Source organism: Natator depressus, chromosome 2 (assembly GCF_965152275.1).
Source record: "Natator depressus isolate rNatDep1 chromosome 2, rNatDep2.hap1, whole genome shotgun sequence".
In the NCBI taxonomy this organism is placed as follows: Eukaryota; Metazoa; Chordata; order Testudines; family Cheloniidae; genus Natator; species Natator depressus.
This window is the reverse complement of record NC_134235.1, coordinates 63731932-63749374: the sequence shown is the minus strand read 5'-3', so window position 1 is coordinate 63749374 and position 17443 is coordinate 63731932. Positions and strand designations below refer to the sequence as shown.

Sequence of the window (17443 nt, the reverse complement as noted above, 5' to 3'; positions counted from 1 at the left end):
GGATATAATAATATAATATGACAAGGATAAACAAATGTCAGGGCCTGTATATCAAAATGGGTCTAATGATAAATTGTCTAATGATATATATTGTTTTAAATGTGTTATAAATTAGGTTTATTTGCTGCAGATTAAGTAAAGTTTTTGAATTTGCTTGAAGAAAATATTTTCTCTTTCAGGTGTTGGGAAATCATGTTTATTGTTACAGTTTACAGACAAGAGGTTTCAACCGGTGCATGACCTTACTATTGGTAAGTTCTTCCTATTAAATATTCTATTGAAAAAGTATTTAAAAATAAGGATCTATTTTTAAAGGTGATGGACAGCTAGATGCCTCAGCATGTTGGTTACGGGTTGTATATCCTTTCACTTAATTGCCATTTGTTTTATTGTGGCACAAATCATATGTCTTTGCTGTCTGCTGCCTGTATCATAACTGATGTGAAATAAGATAATCCAGTTCCTAGTGAGTAAATATTCACATCACAGAAGTGCTCCACAATCATAATTTGCAACCTCCTTGGTTGCCTCTGTAGGAAGGCCATAGATTGAGTGGGCACAGAAACTGGTCAGGCTTGAAGCACATTAGTAGAATGCTGTGGAGAGCTTGCATTTGCTCAGTGGGTTAGACTTCAGTCTCCAGGGCTCTCTGCCATTTGCCATGAGCATAAAATTAAGATTAAAAATAAAGCAGACTTCAACAAATAGAAACCTTTGTTTACTAGATGAGAAATTGTATAGAGTTTCCTGATGGTGAAAGGTTGAATTGTGGATATGATTATCACCTGGAAGGGCAAGGTTTGAGGCCTGATTGTGCAGCTGGACGGGCATGATGGGGGGGGGGGGGGGGGTTGCGTGTGTGTGTGTGTGAGGTGTCTGTTGGTGGGAGAGCTAGATGAAATGAGTGAGCTGGGAGGGAATGTATTAGCTATGACCTGACTTTTTTTCTTTTTTTGTATGAAACAAATGTGCAATTTTTTACTTTCTGCTGTGAAGCAGATGGATACTTCTGATGCATGGTATGAGAAGTCGTTTTTCTCTTGTGGACAAGGTTGGTCTTCAGATGAGTTTTACTTAGGCTATGCTTGAACAGGCACCAGCCAACAATGAAATTGCAGAATTTTTTAACTACAATTCAGGTTATTTCAAGGTCCCTGTTAAGGTAGCCTCCCCAGTTATGCTCAGCCTTCCACAGGATGGACAACATGAGGCTGTACCCACTTTTGCTTCCCACCCTGTTGTATAGTTTCTCGTAGATTAATGAAGCTCCTCTCCTGTGGGAGTACTTAAAATTGACGTGTGCAAAACAAACAATCGTTTCTCTTTTAGCAGAAGAGTGCAAGATGGTCTGTCTCTTGACAGACCTCCCAGACATTGTACGCAGCTGTCTCTGAAGTACTTCAAACTGTCAGCCTTAGCAGCAGCTTTGTTCCCCCTAGTTTTGGAACCAGGTAGGCTGGTTGAATAAGGAACCGGGACTTGGTCTTTGGAGGCAGATTTCTAGTCATCTTTCTTTCAAGACCAGGGCTGTCAAGTATGTCAAATCTTGAATAAGATTCACACATTTGCCACCCTGTCACGTATTTCTGCAGCTAGCTGGATTCTCTTGTATCTGTCTGGGTGATGGTAAAGAGCTGCGGTTCCCATGATGACTACAGTGCCTGCTCTGCCTAACTCACCAGCAGCCAGCATTGGAGACCTGAGGGAAGGCAGTTGCTGGCAGGAGGGGGGCAGGGGTTGGGATCTGGAGTTGTTAAAAGGTCTGGGCCTATCCAAGGACAAAATGGGGGATAGGAACAGAACTTAGGAGCATGGTGGGGAAAGGAAAGAATGGGAAAAGTTTGCCGCAGGTACTCTACCCACCCACCACAATTTTCAGGCTGTGCCACCCACATGTACTTTCTCCCAGCATGCTTTTACTATGTTGTTAACCAATTATAGTTAATAAAATAGCAATATATTTATAAAAAAAAATTTCCCCTGTCATACTGTTTAAATATGAACATCTAGTAATATAGTAAATGAAACAGGGACTTCACACTGCTTGGCTCTTTGGGGTAAGGTTGAGCGCTAATTTGGCTCCTGAACCACTAAGGTCTGAATATCACTGCTATAGAAAGACACTTAGGCTGGGATTTTCAAATGTACCTCTGGGTATTACAGTTCCAACTTTCAGTGGGATTTGGTGTATAACTTCCTTAAGCTCCTTTGAAAATCCCACCCTTGCATGTCTGCAGACACTAGCCAAAATTTTCAAATTAAGTTCCTAAAACTAAACTATTAAATCCTTATTTTTCAGTAGTAGTGAGTACCTGCAGAACCCATTGACTTTGTTATGACAGGGAGAGTTCAGTAGCTTTAAAAGTAAGGTCACTTCTATTTAGGTGCCTAACCCTGAATTGAGGAGCATAATTTCACACCCAAGTTTGAAAACTTTGCCCACAGTATTTACCAAAACTGTTGAAGCATCTGTTCTTAAGAAATAGTCCTGTGCTTATCTACTGAAGAAATGCCCCAGATCCCATCCTGTTGATGTGCCATGTCCACTCAACAAGTCTCTTTTACGTGTAAATAGCGCTGCTCGGATGGGCAGCATCAATCTTTTGCTGTTATGATGTGTTAGTACTATTGGTATAGTTTATAATGTTTGTTAAACTGGCCTGTTAGTGAAATATATCTCCTTGACTATGGTCACTTTCACTATACCTTACACTCACCAATAAACATTGCCAGCTTAATCCAACCTTGAGTAGAATTCATTTCTTTTTCAAACAAATCTAATTTTTACCACTGTCTCACCAAGGTTGTTCTGTTTGTTTTTATTTTGGGTAGTTAGCACCAGGGCTTTGGAGCGGAGCCTGGAGCTGGAGCGCAGAGCAGTGGAGCTGCAAGTTTTTGCCCGGAGCTGGAGCAGAGCCAGAGCACAGAAAATCTTGACTGCTCCAGTTTTTTTTTCCCATTTTCAATCCAAAATGAATGATATTTAGCACAAAAGTCTTAAAGGTGCCAAAAAGTTTCAGATTGTATAACAATTGATATTAACATCTACTTTACCACTTTACGTAATGTGTCACAGTTGTTTTCGCTTCGGCCGAAATCAAGATTTAATGTACAGATACAAAATTACAAAGTTTTTTTTGAGATGTTTATTAATAGATATATTAAAGAATCAGATAATTATCAGACATCCGGCGACACTGCAGACTGATCCCATCCTTGTGCCAAGGTTAGGCGAGTACATACTCGCGTAGATTAGTTAGATAGATTAGTATGTGTTGATACTTCTTTTGTAAGCGTTGATCAATGAGACGCCCTGAATGCTGCGATTACAGAGAAGTGTGACGCAAGATGCAACATTTAAGATATCACAAACAGGTATATTGCAAAAAAAAGTTTTTGTTTATTGATATATTAAGATATTGCAAGAGATATTAATAACTTAAGTGCATTTCTCACATGGGCTCCCGTTACTGGTTCATTTGTACATGCTCCCGTATCACTCTGGCAGACTTATTTTATATGTCATCTGTTCAACGGTCTTTTGGTAGCACTGTTTGTAATTTTAAATTTACTGGAAAAGTCACATGCAGCAGGCATATAAATATACAGTAAACATTTTTGCATAAATTAGGAGTGATTTTTGTGAAATATCCAGAGTGAGTGGAAAATGTGTAGCACAACTTTGGGGGTGAATCCTTAGGTCATTTTAAGAAAAAACGTTTCTGTGAACACGTCCTAAAATTCTGCTTAAGGGAGCTACAGTCCCTCAAGGAGGTGATGAAAAGTTAATTTCTGATTAATATCTCAAAAATGCTTTTAATATAATTTCATTACTTTATGTCTGTATCTTAGCATTAGTATGTGCTACCATATTACATTATCCAAAATTATTTAAACCATAGGCGTCTCGAACTGGTGGTTGGTCATTTTTATTTCATATTTCAAGAAAGACTTGTTGTCGGCTGCCCCTGGCTACAAGCGGTAATATTTTGTTCCCCGTTAAAGTTTATTTTCAACCTTGTAACGTGTAGCCTCGTTACTTCCCAGCAATTAATGTTGTAGAACAGCGATAGCACATACTAACGCTACAGCATATACCAAATTTCATTGATATATCTATATTAAAGCGTTTTTGAGATATTAAAATCTTGGAAAATATTTCTAATATTTTACCTCAAAATTTCATAAGAAAACCTAACTTGCAATTTATAAATAAAAATTTATATTATGTATATTAAAAATACTTATTACTTCATTAAAACTGCAAGAAACATGTTAAAATATACTTTAATAATAATTTTGTGTAAAAAGAAAATGCAATCATTTTTGACCAGAAAATCCAAAATAAATTAGAAGTAGCTTAAGTGGTTAAGATATCACAAGCAGGTATATTATAAAAAAATGTAATGCTTTTGTTCATTGCTTTTCAAAGATCATAACAAGAAACATTTGGATGCGGTAGCAGCACAAGAAGATTTGGCCATGGCTTCAACAAAAAAATCAAATCTGCCCCCTATGATTGATAACCGATTTACGGAAAAGGATCTCAACGACATCTTTACTTTTGAATTTGAAAAGCAAAGAAGCAATCAGCAACATGCAAGGTGGAAAAGGAAGTGAATGGTGAGCTCAAACCATGTAGCTTCAAGACAAGTGAAGCAAGTGCTGTGAAAAGGTTCAACTTTTGGTGGCATGTAAAACTTAACCATCCTGAAAACTATGCGGCTCTGGTTACAAAAAGGGACCAGGAAGATGAGGCAAAACAGAAAGCTGGCACAGCTAAATGACGTTCATCTGGCTCTTTGAAAACTGAAGAAAAGATTTTTTGCAGAGCTTCATCTGAAAAGAAACTCAAAATTGAGCAAACAAAATTTGACTCATATTTGAAGTCCTCAAAGGTTACAGTCACTATGGATGCCAGTACTTTCCGTGAAGGGCTGATGGAAATGGTTTGCTTGAGTTCAACACCGCTCACTACCTTCAGGCTAAAGAACAAAGTGTTCCAAAAAATTGCAGGCGAAATGGGTCGGCAGCTTGGCGTTTCGACGGGGCACAATGCGGTTCGTCATTTACTTGTCAGCGCAGCTGAGTCTGGTTGCGAAGAGCTCAAGGAAGCTTTGGAGCAAAAATTGTGCTACCTGAAAATGGATGTGGCAACCCATGGAAACAGAAATTTCCTTGCAATCAATGCTCAGTACTACGAAGAAGGAAAAGATAAAGCTGTGGTAAAAACCTTGGACATAATCAACACTGAAGAGCATCACAATTCTTCGTACATGAAAAGTCAAGTAAAAGCTATTTTAGAAAAATTTGGGATCAGTGAAATGGAAGTGCTGAGCATCTGCATTGACAATGCAGCAAACAGGACGTGTGCCGTCAAAAATTTCAGCAAGGACAGTGAAACCATTTCTACCTCTGAGAACAGGGATGTGGACAGAACTGAAGCTATTTTGCCTGATGAAGGAACTAAAGGAATGGATGAAATCGAACTCAACATGGATGCTGCTGTGCAATGGGTTAATGACCCTAGCCTCATACTTCCAACATGGCTTCATGAGGATGACTCAAAAGTCCAACTGATGAGGTGTGGTATTCATGCTCTTCAGTTGGCAATCTGGGATGGACTGAACAAAGAACATAAGAAGAAATTTCTGTCAAAAATTCAACAAGTCGTTGTCAAACTACAAACCCCAAGTATTCGAAGTGTTCTGCTTGATCTACATGGGGTAACTCAATCATTGGATACTGTGATTCACCTGGGGTTCAACATTTGCGATGATTGATTGGCGTCTTGTTTTTCAATCTTACGGTGAACAAGTGGCTGCTGCTGGAACAAGAGAACTCAAGTTCACAAAAGCTGAATGGGACGAAGTGAAGAACTTGCGAGACCTCTTGGCAAAGCCAAACCAAACAACCATGAATCTTCAAGCTGTTGATGTAACCCCAGGAGTTTTAATGAAGGAATGGCGAAAACTGTCAAAATTCTTGCAAGAAAATGGTGGACAAATTGCAGAAGGAATTCTATCCTCCATGCAGAAACATGAAGAGAAGCTTTTTGACAATATTCATTTCCTTGTTGAAGTTTATGTTGACCCATGGTATCGGATTCTTCTTACCTCAGGGAAAATATTAAAGGCAAAAGAAGGGCTCCTTGATATTGCTTGACAACTCGAAAAACAAAATCTGTTGCTGCATTTGAACTCAGTGAAAGAGGTTGAAGAAAATGAAATACAACAAAAGGAGTCATCAACAATCGAATTTGCAGTTTCAGAAAGTTCACATCCATTAGAAATAGCAGGCTTCCGTCTCCACTCTGAATTTGTTGGAGTGTCCATCCCTGAGACGTCTTCAACCATCACAGGGAAATGGAGATAATTCAAGCACCAATTCTTCAGAAGATGACCCCTTCGAAAAGGAATTGGATAGACAAGAAAGACGCTGGCGAGTTTCTGCGATTCATAATTGTAATGAAGCATTATTCGAGAGAAACTTTAGGGAAGATTGAGAGGCGATGGAGTCTGTTGGTAGGCTAAAAGTTTCTGTTTTTGAGGCCATTCACAGCTACCCACACCGCATTCAGGCTGCCTGTAGAATTGCTTCGAGCATGCCAACAACTCAAGCTAGTGTAGAGTGACTGTTTTCGGCTTTAAAGTTCATTTTAAATGATTTGCTGCAGGTTATGAAAGACAACTTGATTGCTGCAATAACTTTTTACAGAATGAATTATGAATGATTCTAGTTTGTACCATTGTGGATATTTAAATTGTTTTAAAAGTCTGAATAAAAATGTTTTTTTCAAAATTACAGTATGCACTTTTTTTATTTAGTTTAATTTGAGTCGGAGTGCGGAGTGGAGTTGGAGCAGTCACTATTGGTGCCGGAGCAGATCTGGAATGGAGCAATTCAAAAATGTGATTGCTCCAAATCCCTGCTTAGCACTTACAGTTGAGGAAGCTAATGGCAGCCTTGAGATACTTTGATTAGTGCTCAAAAATTCTACAATTTTACTTTGACTCATCAAGCTATTAAATTCTAATATAAGCACAAACTTCTCTAGTTAGAAATTGACCCTGTCCATCAAAAAAAAAATGCTATTTACAGGTGAGAAACTATGAAATTCTTTACAGATATTGATTATACAGTGGTAGCAATATTTACTTCATGCTTTTATTGCTGTACTAACTGCAAATGGTCAGAATTTTTATTTTCAGTCTGTTTGAATTTCTTGCTTATGTAAAACATGTATGAATCTATATTTTGAGAAAATAATGAAAATCAACATTATAGCATTCCAATAACAATCTTATGTATAGAGAACAAAAATGAGTACGGTTGTATGTTTATCTTTTAATTTCCTCTGTAAGCCTAAACAGACACATAGGTGTGTTTTTTTGTTTTTTCACCCTCTTGAACTAAGGAAACAAACACCTTTTTATTAAGTCTTTTGGAAGATTTAGAAAAAGCAGTGTACATTTAAAGCAGTAAAGGCAATATAGGAAAGCAATTAGAGCAGTGGTTCTCAACCTATTGTGGGCTGTATATGCAGCTCTCTGTGTGGCCCTGAGAATGTCCGATGAGCTATAGCTGTGTGCTGATTGGGCCGTGTGTTGAGAACCACTGAACTAGAGTATAATATAAAGTAAAAGTGCACTGCAAGGTTGCCTCCTATGGTTACAAAGTTGAGTTAAGTCTACCCCACCTGTTTTAATTTCATGTTGGATAGATTTTTCCCACTTGGGTAGTAACACTGTAACTCTTAAAATCTCTTCAGGTGTAGAATTTGGTGCTCGAATGATAACAATTGATGGAAAACAGATAAAACTTCAGATATGGGATACGGTAAGCAAAATAAGAGTTCTTTGTATATACATTTAAATGCATTTATTTTCTGTAAAGATTAAATATTCACTGGTTCCTCTAAATTTTTATATTCAAAGTACTTCTTAAAAATTGTGCTGTTTCTTCTGTTAAATGAATTTAGCACTGTAACTCTCAGGAACAAAGTCAAAACGCTGTGAGAAGATGGGAAGGAATAGAAATCTGTAATAAGTACTAGTGTTAAGTATAAAATGTATCTCTAGCTGTACCTCTGAAGCATGTTGTGGTGGTGTGAACCTTTCATGGACATGAAATATTTTTTTCCTGTGTATTTAAGGAGAGATGCTGCATTTTTAATATTCAATTTTATTTCATTATGAGGATAACCAATTTAATTACAGCTGAGTGTTTGTCTTTTAACTGTGGAGTTTCCTCCACTGTGATTCTGTCCAGGAGGTGCTCAACAATTTTTTTTTAAACTTAGACTTACTACTGATAATGGATTTTTCTGTCTCCTTCCTTTCCCACCTCTCATATTTGTGATGGCCAGACACGTGGCCCTTACTAAGTTCAAGTTTCCTCATTTGGTTAAACTTTGTTAAATGTGAATATTTCCAGCATTCATATGTTTATTTTTTTTATTTTCTATTTGAAATTTGTCAAAATATAACTTCAGTTACTTTTTCCTGAATTTGTGTTGGTCAGGGGTTTGTTTATGGTGACAGTGACTTAAAAACTGCACTCAGTTTAAGGTCCCATATTTTTCTAAGTCTCTGAGAAATAAGTGATTTGAGAATCTTTGTTGCATAAACTAGATAATGAGAAAAACATCTTTCTTTTAATAAATCCCCTCCTGTTCTTGGAGCTTGTGGCATCAAACCCAACGTTTTCCTGTATTTCCAAATAGAGACTCTCCAACTGAATAGTGTTGTATGTATTTATTACCTTTTTTAAAAAACAGTGAATTTCTGCAAGAGAAAGCATAACCATCACAAATGTCTCCATTCATGGGACCCATAGTAGGATTTTTTTTCTTAATATACTTTGCAAATGCTCTGGGTTTGGATGGAAATGCCAGTGCTGGCTTTGACAGGTCAGTTAATTCAAGTTCTAGTTTCTTAAAATCAATTAGTAACACTTCAGTTTTTTAGTAACATGAGATAAAGTTCACCAACAAAAAGACTAAGTTAACACACATATGAGTGTCTTCATTCTGTGAACCAGTTTTTGTGATCCTCCTGTAAATACCTCCTTACAATTCTTCACCTATTTTGTGGTATTTTCTTCCTCTTTTGTTGGTACTGTGGACTACCAGAAAGTGTCCTGTAGACCATAGTATGAGAACTCCTATTCTGTTGCCTTGGACTTACTTCTGAACTTGGGTAGCTACTGGTTTATATCTAAATATTCTGGCTCAAGTTATGGCTGTGGAAGGCTCTGCATTTAGTTAGTGTAATTCTGCTTTATAACTTATACAGTCGGTATAAAGAAGCTACACTGAGAGTTTGGAGTGGGGCAGGCGTAGGCCAGGGGACAGGTATAGTTGTGAATCCACTGGCTATTAGGGCCCTACCAAATTCATGGCCATGAAAAATGCGTCACGGACTGTGAAATCTGGTCTCCTCCCATGAAATCTGGTTGTCTGTGTACTTTTACCCTATACTATATAGATTTCAAAGGGGAGACCAGTGTTGATCAAATTGGGGGTCCTGACCCAAAAGGAAGTTGCAGGGGGGGTCACAAGATCATTTTAGGGGGGTTGCGGTATTGCCACCCTTACTTCTGTGCTGACTTCAGAGCTGGGCAGTTGGAGAGTTGCGGTTGCTGACTGAGGGCCCAGCTCTGCAGGCAGCAGCGCAGAAGTAAGGGTGGCACTACCATACCATGCCATCCTTCCTTCTGAACTGCTGCTGTTGGTGGCTCTGCCTTCAGAGCTGGGCTTCTGGCCAGCAGCTGCTGCTCTGCAGCTGTCCAGCTCTGAAGGTAGCACCAGCAACAGTGCACAAATAAGGGTAGCAGTACCACCTCCCTCACTCCCCGCTTGCGCGCGCACACACATGTGCACGCACAGACAAACACACAATAACCTTGCGACCCCCCCCCCCCCCCAAACTCCTTTTTGGGTCAGGATCCCTACAATTACAACACCATGAAATTTCAGATTTAAATAGCTGAAATCATGAAATTCACAATTTTTTAAATCCTACGACTGCGAAATTGACCAAAATAGACTGTGAATTTGGTAGGGCCCTAACTGTAAGTTTATTTTGTCTTTAACCTGAGTTCAAAAGGGAAGTAGTCTGTACCTTCAAATAGTTTTTTCCAGCACACAGCCTGTGTGCAAGGACCAGTGTCTGAACCACAGTGAGGGTTTACAGCTAAGTTGTAATCCACATTTCACCTATAAGTACCTCCATCCCAGCTATCTTTTGAGAGATCCTCTAACTTTGCATTCACATATGTTTTGGTTATACGGTGGATGCCATCCTGATGAAGACTACTTTTGGTTATTAGCAACGTTTTCCCAAGAACCAATTCTGTCCCATTGACTTGAACATTAATAGAGTTTGGATATTAGCAACTGTCGTGCTGCTTATTGACAACTTCTTTGGAGGAGGGGTTCCACTAGTAATTAATTAATTGGCTCTGAGTCTGCAGCCTGGAGATGGCAAGAAGAGGAACTGTGCAGCCTTGTGGCCCCCCCTCAGTGTCCTCGTTCCCCATGGAAAGTCCCAGCTGCAGGCAGGTTTACAGGGCTGCAGCCAGCAAAGAAAGCACTGGGACATGCCAAGCCTGGCCCCTCAGTGCCAGGGCAGGGTGCATTCCAGAGAGTGCAGAGAGACGCATAGACTTTAAGGTCAGAAGGGACCATTATGATCTTCTAGTCTGACCTCCTGCACAACGCAGGCCACCGATTCTCACCCACCCACTCCTGTAACAAACACCTGACCTATGTCTAAGCTATTGAAGTCCTCAACTCGTGGTTTAAAGACTTCAAGGTGCAGAGAATCCTCCAGCAAGTGACCCGTGCCTCACGCTGCAGAGGAAGGCGAAAAACCCCCAGGGCCTCTGCCAATCTGCCCTGGAGGAAAATTTCCTTCCCAACCCCAAATATGGTGATCAGCTAAACCCTGAGCATGTGGGCAAGACTCACCGTCCAGACACCCAGAAAATAATTCTCTGTAGTAACTCAGATCCCACCCTGTCTAGTGTCCCATCACAGGCCATTGGGCATATTTACTGCTAATAGTCAAAAATCAGTTAATAGCCTTATTTTTGCAATCTCATCATACCATCCCCTCCATAAACTTATCAAGCTTAGTCTTGAAGCTAGATATGTCTTTTGTCTCCCATGCGTCCCTTGGAAGGCTATTCCAGAACTTCACTCCTCTGATGGTTAGAAACCTTCGTCTAATTTCAAGTCTAAACTTCCTGATGGCCAGATTGTATCCATTTATTCTTGTGTCCACATTGGTACTGAGCTTAAATAATTCCTCTCCTTCCCTGACATATTTATAGACAGCAGTCATATCTGTCCTCAGCCTTCTTTTGGTTAGGCTAAACAAGCCCAAGCTCTTTAAGTCTCCTTTCATAAGACAGGTTTTCCATTCCTCGGATCATCCTAGTAGCCCTTCTCTATACCTGTTCCAGTTTGAATTCATGCTTCTTAAAGATGGGAGACCAGAACTGCACACAGTATTCCAGATGAGGTCTCACCAGTGCCTTGTATAATGGTACTAACACCTCCTTATCTCTACTAGAAATACGTCGCCTGATGCATCCCAAGACTGCATTAGCTTTTTTCACATCCATATCACATTGGCGGCTCCTAGTCATCCTGTGATTAACCAATACTCAGAGGTCCTTCTCCTCCTCTGTTACTTCCAAGTGATGCGTCCCCAGTTTGTAACAGAAATTCTTGTTTATTAATCCCTAAATGCATGACCTTGCACTTTTCACTATTAAATTTCATCCAATTACTATTACTCCAGTTTACAAGGTCATCCAGATCTTCCTGTAGGATATCCCAGTCGCTCTCTGTATTGGCACTATCTCCCAGCATCATGTCATCTGCAGACTTTATTAGAACATTCCCATTTTTTGTGCGAAGGTCAGTAATAAAATAAATAATATTGGTCCCAAAACCAATCCCTGAGGAACTCCACTAGTAACCTCCTTCCAGCCTGACAGTTCACCTTTCAGTATGACACGTAGTCTCCCCTTTAACCAGTTCCTTATCAACCTTTCAATTTTCATATTGATCCCCACCTTTTCCAATTTAGCTAAATAATTCCCCATGTGGAACCATATCAGATGCCTTACTGAAATCGAGGTAAATTAGATCCACTGCGTTTCCTTTGTGCCAAACCAACCTGATCTCCTCCTTTGAGAAGGTAACATATTTTTTGACGGTCTACCTTTTGTAAAGTCATGTTGTATTTTGTCCCAATTACCATTGACCTCAAAGTCCTTAACTACTTTTTCCTTCAAAATTTTTTCCAAGACCTTGCATACTACAGACGTCAAACTAACAGGCCTGTAGTTACCCGGATCGCTTTTTTTTTCTTTCTTAAAAATAGGAATTGTGTTAGCAATTCTCCAGTTATACGGTACAACCCCTGAGTTTACAGATTCGTTAAAAACTCTTGCTAATGAGCTTGCAATTTTATGTGCCAGTTCCTTTAATAGTCTTGGATGAAGATTATCGGGCCCCCCGATTTAGTCCCATTAAGCTGTTCGACTTTGGCTTCTACCTCGAATGTGGTAATATCTACCTCCATATCCTCATTCCCATTTGTCATCCTACCATTATCCCTAAGCTCCTCATTAGCCTCATTAAAGACTGAGGCAAAGTATTTGTTTAGATATTGGGCCATGCCTAAATTATCCTTAACCTCCACTCCATCCTCAGTGTTTAGCGGTCCCACTTCTTCTTTCTTTGTTTTCTTCTTATTTATATGGCTATGGAACCTTTTACTATTGGTTTTAATTCCCTTTGCAAGGTCCAACTCTACATGGTCTTTTGGCCTTTCTCACTTTATCCCTACATGTTCTGACCTCAATAAGGTAGCTTTCCTTGCTGATCCCTCCCATCTTCCACTCCTTGTAGGCTTTCTGCTTTTTCTTAATCACCTCTCTGAGATGCTTGCTCATCCAGCTTGGTCTACAATTCCTGCCTATGAGTTTTTTCCCCTTTCTTGGGATGTAGGCTTCTGATAGTTTCTGCAACCTTGACTTGAAGTAATTCCAGATCTCCTCTGCCTTTAGATCCACAAGTTCTTCAGTCCAATCCACTTCCCTAACTAATTTCCTTAATTTTTTAAAGTTAGCCCTTTTGAAATCAAAAACGCTAGTCACAGATCTATTTTTGCTTATCCTTCCATTTAGTTTGAACTGAATTAGCTCATGATCGCTTGAACCAAGGTTGTCCACTACAACCATTTCTTCTATGAGGTCCTCCCTACTCACCAAAACCAAATCTAAAATGGCATCCCCTCTTGTTGGTTCAGCAACTACTTGGTGAAGGAATCCATCAACTATCGCATCCAGGAAAATCTGAGCCATATTATTATTACGAGCACTTGTCCTCCAGTCTATATCTGGGAAGTTAGTCTCCCATGATCACACAATTCCCATTAGTATTTACTTCATTAAAAACATTGGAGGTCTCTATCTGTAGCCAAATCGGATCCCAGCGGTCTATAGCACACCCCAAGCGCTGTCCCAGGGGAGTCTGTGGTAGCTTTCTTCCCCAATGTGATTTTTGCTGTCACAAGGGAGTCTGTGATTTTCTTCCCCAATGTGATTAAGACAGACTGTCTTATCCATTCCATCGCTTCTTATTTCTTTACAGTCTACCTCATCATTGATATACAATGCTACTCCACCACCTTTGCTTTTAGTTCTCTCTTTCCTAAACAGCACATACCCTTCAATACCTGTACTCCAGAGAGAGAGACAATGGAAAGCCCTGGGAGCCCTTGCCGGCAGCCTCCCCTTCCAGTCTGTAATGCTAGATCTCTGTCAGGGGCTCTCCTGGCATTTGGGCTGCAGCCACCTTCTGTGCTGTTGCCCTGCCTCCAGGCTTTCATTTAATGGCAACTTTCAGAGAATGGCAACTTTTTGCTGGCAACCGAGAGGTTGCTAATAACTGGCATCCACTGTAGTTGTAATATAGGTTCAGTGTCTGAGAGAGCAGATGTTCCTGTTTTAGAAACTGGCTGAACACCTCCACAATGAAAGAAGATTCTTTCCAATTCCTTCAGTGGTGTTGTATCTTCTTGTGTTCATCAGGAATTTCTCCAAAGTTCCCTTGTATGTGGCAGCAACAGAATTAAACCAGGTCCTTGCTTAAGATGTGGCTTTAGATGGAAGAAGAGGGGAAAATGTTTCCTGTTGCCCTTATCAGGACTTCATGACCTTTAAGGAAGCTAAAATTGCTTCTGCAGATAAGTGTAGGCTTTATTTAAAACCTGAAGACCTCAACAGTGTTCATGTTTTCACACAATGATTTCAGTAGTAAACAGGAAAAACTTTTGGTTTCTGTGACTTAAAGGAGATCTCTTTAATATGTTCAAAAGGATGGATTTTAATTTCACAACCTCAACATAATAAGCACAAGTGTATCTAATTTCGGATGGGAAGAATGGGCACTGGATTTTGCACTTGGATATCTTTATTCTGCTAGAAATCAAAACTGTTTTTTTGAGATAAGGATCTCAGATTTATTTATTTTTTTCCTCCTTCTGAGAATAGCTCATCTTAATTAGCCTCTTACAGTTTGTATGGAAACTTCCACCTTCTGTGTGTGTGTGTGTGTGTGTGTGTGTGTGTGTGTGTGTATATATATATATATATCTTACTATACGTTCCATTCTATTCATCCGATGAAGTGGGCTGTAGCCCACGAAAGCTTGTGTTATAATAAATTTGTTAGTCTCTAAGCCCTGGTCTACACTGGGGGGGATCGATCTAAGTTACGCAACTTCAGCTATCTGAATAATGTAGCTGAAGTCAACGTACTTAGACCTACTCATCGCGGTGTCTTCGCTACGGTAAGTCGACTGCTGCCACTCCCCCGTTGACTCTGCCTGCTCCTCTCACAGTGGTGGAGTACAGGAGTTGACGGGAGAGTGCTCGGGGATCAATTTATCATGTCTACACTAGACAAGATAAATCGCCGCCCCTTTCCCCCTTCCCCCCCCCCCCCCGATCGATCACATACATACCCTAAAATGCCACAAATACTCCTGTTCTTTTTGTGGATACAGACTAACACGGCTGCTACTCTGAAACCTGAGAATGCTGAGGATTATTCTGAAATCATATGTTACTTTCTAGGTACTAAAAAGTGTCCTAAAAAGATAACTTTATCTGTGGACAATTCAGCAGCTATTTGTTTTACAAATCTTTAGGAAGAAGCTCACTCTTATGATAAATGTGTGTCTTGAATAACTTTGCAGGTAAGTTACATTGCTTTTACACAGGTTTTCTGAGAATGCCCTGAATTAGTTGGAAGTGAACCAAATTTTTCTGGAATAAATAATTGCAAGGTGGATCAGTCGTTTACTCCTGGTGGAATTCTGTGCCAAAAAATTAAAAATTCTGTGCACAATATTTTAAAATTTTGCATATTTTATTTGTCAAAATAACATAATATAATCATGCCAGTTTCAATTATTTTGGTAATTTATTTCAGAATACCTGTCAGCAAGTATATCTGTAACAATACAGACAAAAAAAAAAAGATTCAGGAAATGTTTTTTGACAAATAGATTTCTTACTAGGCAAATTAATACAGAACTTTGAGTAATTCATTTAAACTACAATATCGAAAGGTATTTCCCACACCCCTCAGAAGCAGCGCAAAGGCTTGGGGTAGTCCGGGGTAATGGAGAACCTGAGGGAGAGGGAGTGAACCTAGAGGATTGTTGGGTGTGGGTGGGAAGTATGGAACAGGTTTTTTGCAGGGGAGGGAGGGATTGTTAGGGAGTTGGGGAGCCTTGCCCATGCTGACCTGACTGACTTCTAGCTTCTCCCATTCAGTCAGGCACATTTGCCCCTGTCCCCATGTGGCCCTGCAGCCCCCCTTCCATTCAGCCCTTGGCTCAATGCTGTCACCCCAATAGCTCCTGAGTCCATGCCCCAGTTTATTGCCCCACTAGCCCTTCTGAACCCCAGTCTGTGCCTCCTAACCTGGTTCCACAAGCAGGGTGCTGTGATGGCCATAGCTGGCTGCTGGCCGTTACTGCCGGTCAACTGGCTGCTGGCTGTTCTGGCGCCACAGCAGCCTCTAGTGGGAGAAAAGCAGAACTGCAGCACTTCTTTGGCAGAATCTGTTTTCTGCGCAGAAAATCTGAGCTGAACATGAATTCTGTGCGTGCACAGAGGTGCAGAATTCCCCCAGGAGTAGTCATTGCATGAAAGTATGGGCTTGTGTGTGGTTGGATTCTCTAATTTATTTACACATCTTGGGTGTAAAATTTCAGAAAATATTGCAGAACTACAGTTTAAGGGCACATATCTGTCTCCCCTTTCACTCCATCTAAAATATTTTATTCCACAGATCATACTTTAAGAACTGTTCCAGAGTGGCAGCCAACCTGGATATCCTTTTGCCCAAATTTCATGGGCTAGTGCTTATCTTTAGATTTACATACACAAGTGAACTGAGAGCTTATAAAATGTGTGTAAATTAAATGAATTATAAAATCTCAGTTACGAATAGATAATATTTGCAGTTAAAGGTCACGAACTTTCACTATGTCTTGTAAAGTTTGTATAACTTGTAGCACAAAGGGACCCCACTACTGAATGGGGCAACTTCGCTACTGTAGTACAAACAAGTAAGTCACTTATGTCCAATATAATTTTTTTATGCATTATATGCCACAAATCAGAAGATAAAGCTTTCTACACAAGAAAAAAAATATAGCAGTGGCACAATTTAAATTTACTGAGAAAACTAGTAATTTGAGCGTGTCCAGCATCTTGTATTTCTAGGGTCCAAAAACTTGATTACTGAGAAGAAAAGGGTCTTTGATCCTTACTGACAGCAGTCTGATTGGAAGTAGCATAGGCTTGTTTGCACATATAAGGCCAAGCAATAAGATCCATTTATAGTCTCAAACGAAAACTGCAAGTGTGTATTATGCACCGTACAGTATGGTTGACGACAAGCATCTTTCTGGGGCAGTAGGAAGGTTAAGGTTCACCGCTGTGCAGAGGGCCAGCATATGTCTAGTGCACCACTTATATCCCACTTAAATTTTCAAAATAGAACTTAGGTGGGACTTAGGGAAGGATTAGTGAATGACAATTTGAATTGTTTAAGAACACTTTACTAGATGTCCAAAAAGCCATAATCCCAAAATCAAGGGAGGCAGCCAGGTGTAATAGGAAAATAAAGAAAGCTATAAAAAATATTTTTAAAAAATAACAAATGGAAGAAAGGGGAAGTTGATTATAATAAATATAAATCAGAAGCTAGAAATTGTGGGAAATTGATAAGAGAAGCAAAGGGACACAACGAGAAATCTATGGCCAGCAGCTTTGAGGACAAAAAGGAGGAGTTCCTTTAAGTATATTAGGAACAAAAAGAATCCTAACTATGGTATTGGTCCAT

At 39.8% G+C, this 17443-nt stretch overlaps 1 protein-coding gene across 1 annotated transcript in view; it reads left to right on the top strand.

Annotated features, from left to right (window-relative positions):
* Window positions 1-17443, top strand: part of RAB2A (RAB2A, member RAS oncogene family) — a 77942-nt gene that overhangs the window by 17400 nt on the left and 43099 nt on the right. The window contains exons 2-3 of the mRNA XM_074944335.1: window positions 180-251; window positions 7772-7839. Of these exons, the coding sequence (XP_074800436.1) occupies window positions 180-251; window positions 7772-7839 (140 nt within the window). The remainder of the gene's footprint in view (window positions 1-179; window positions 252-7771; window positions 7840-17443) is intronic.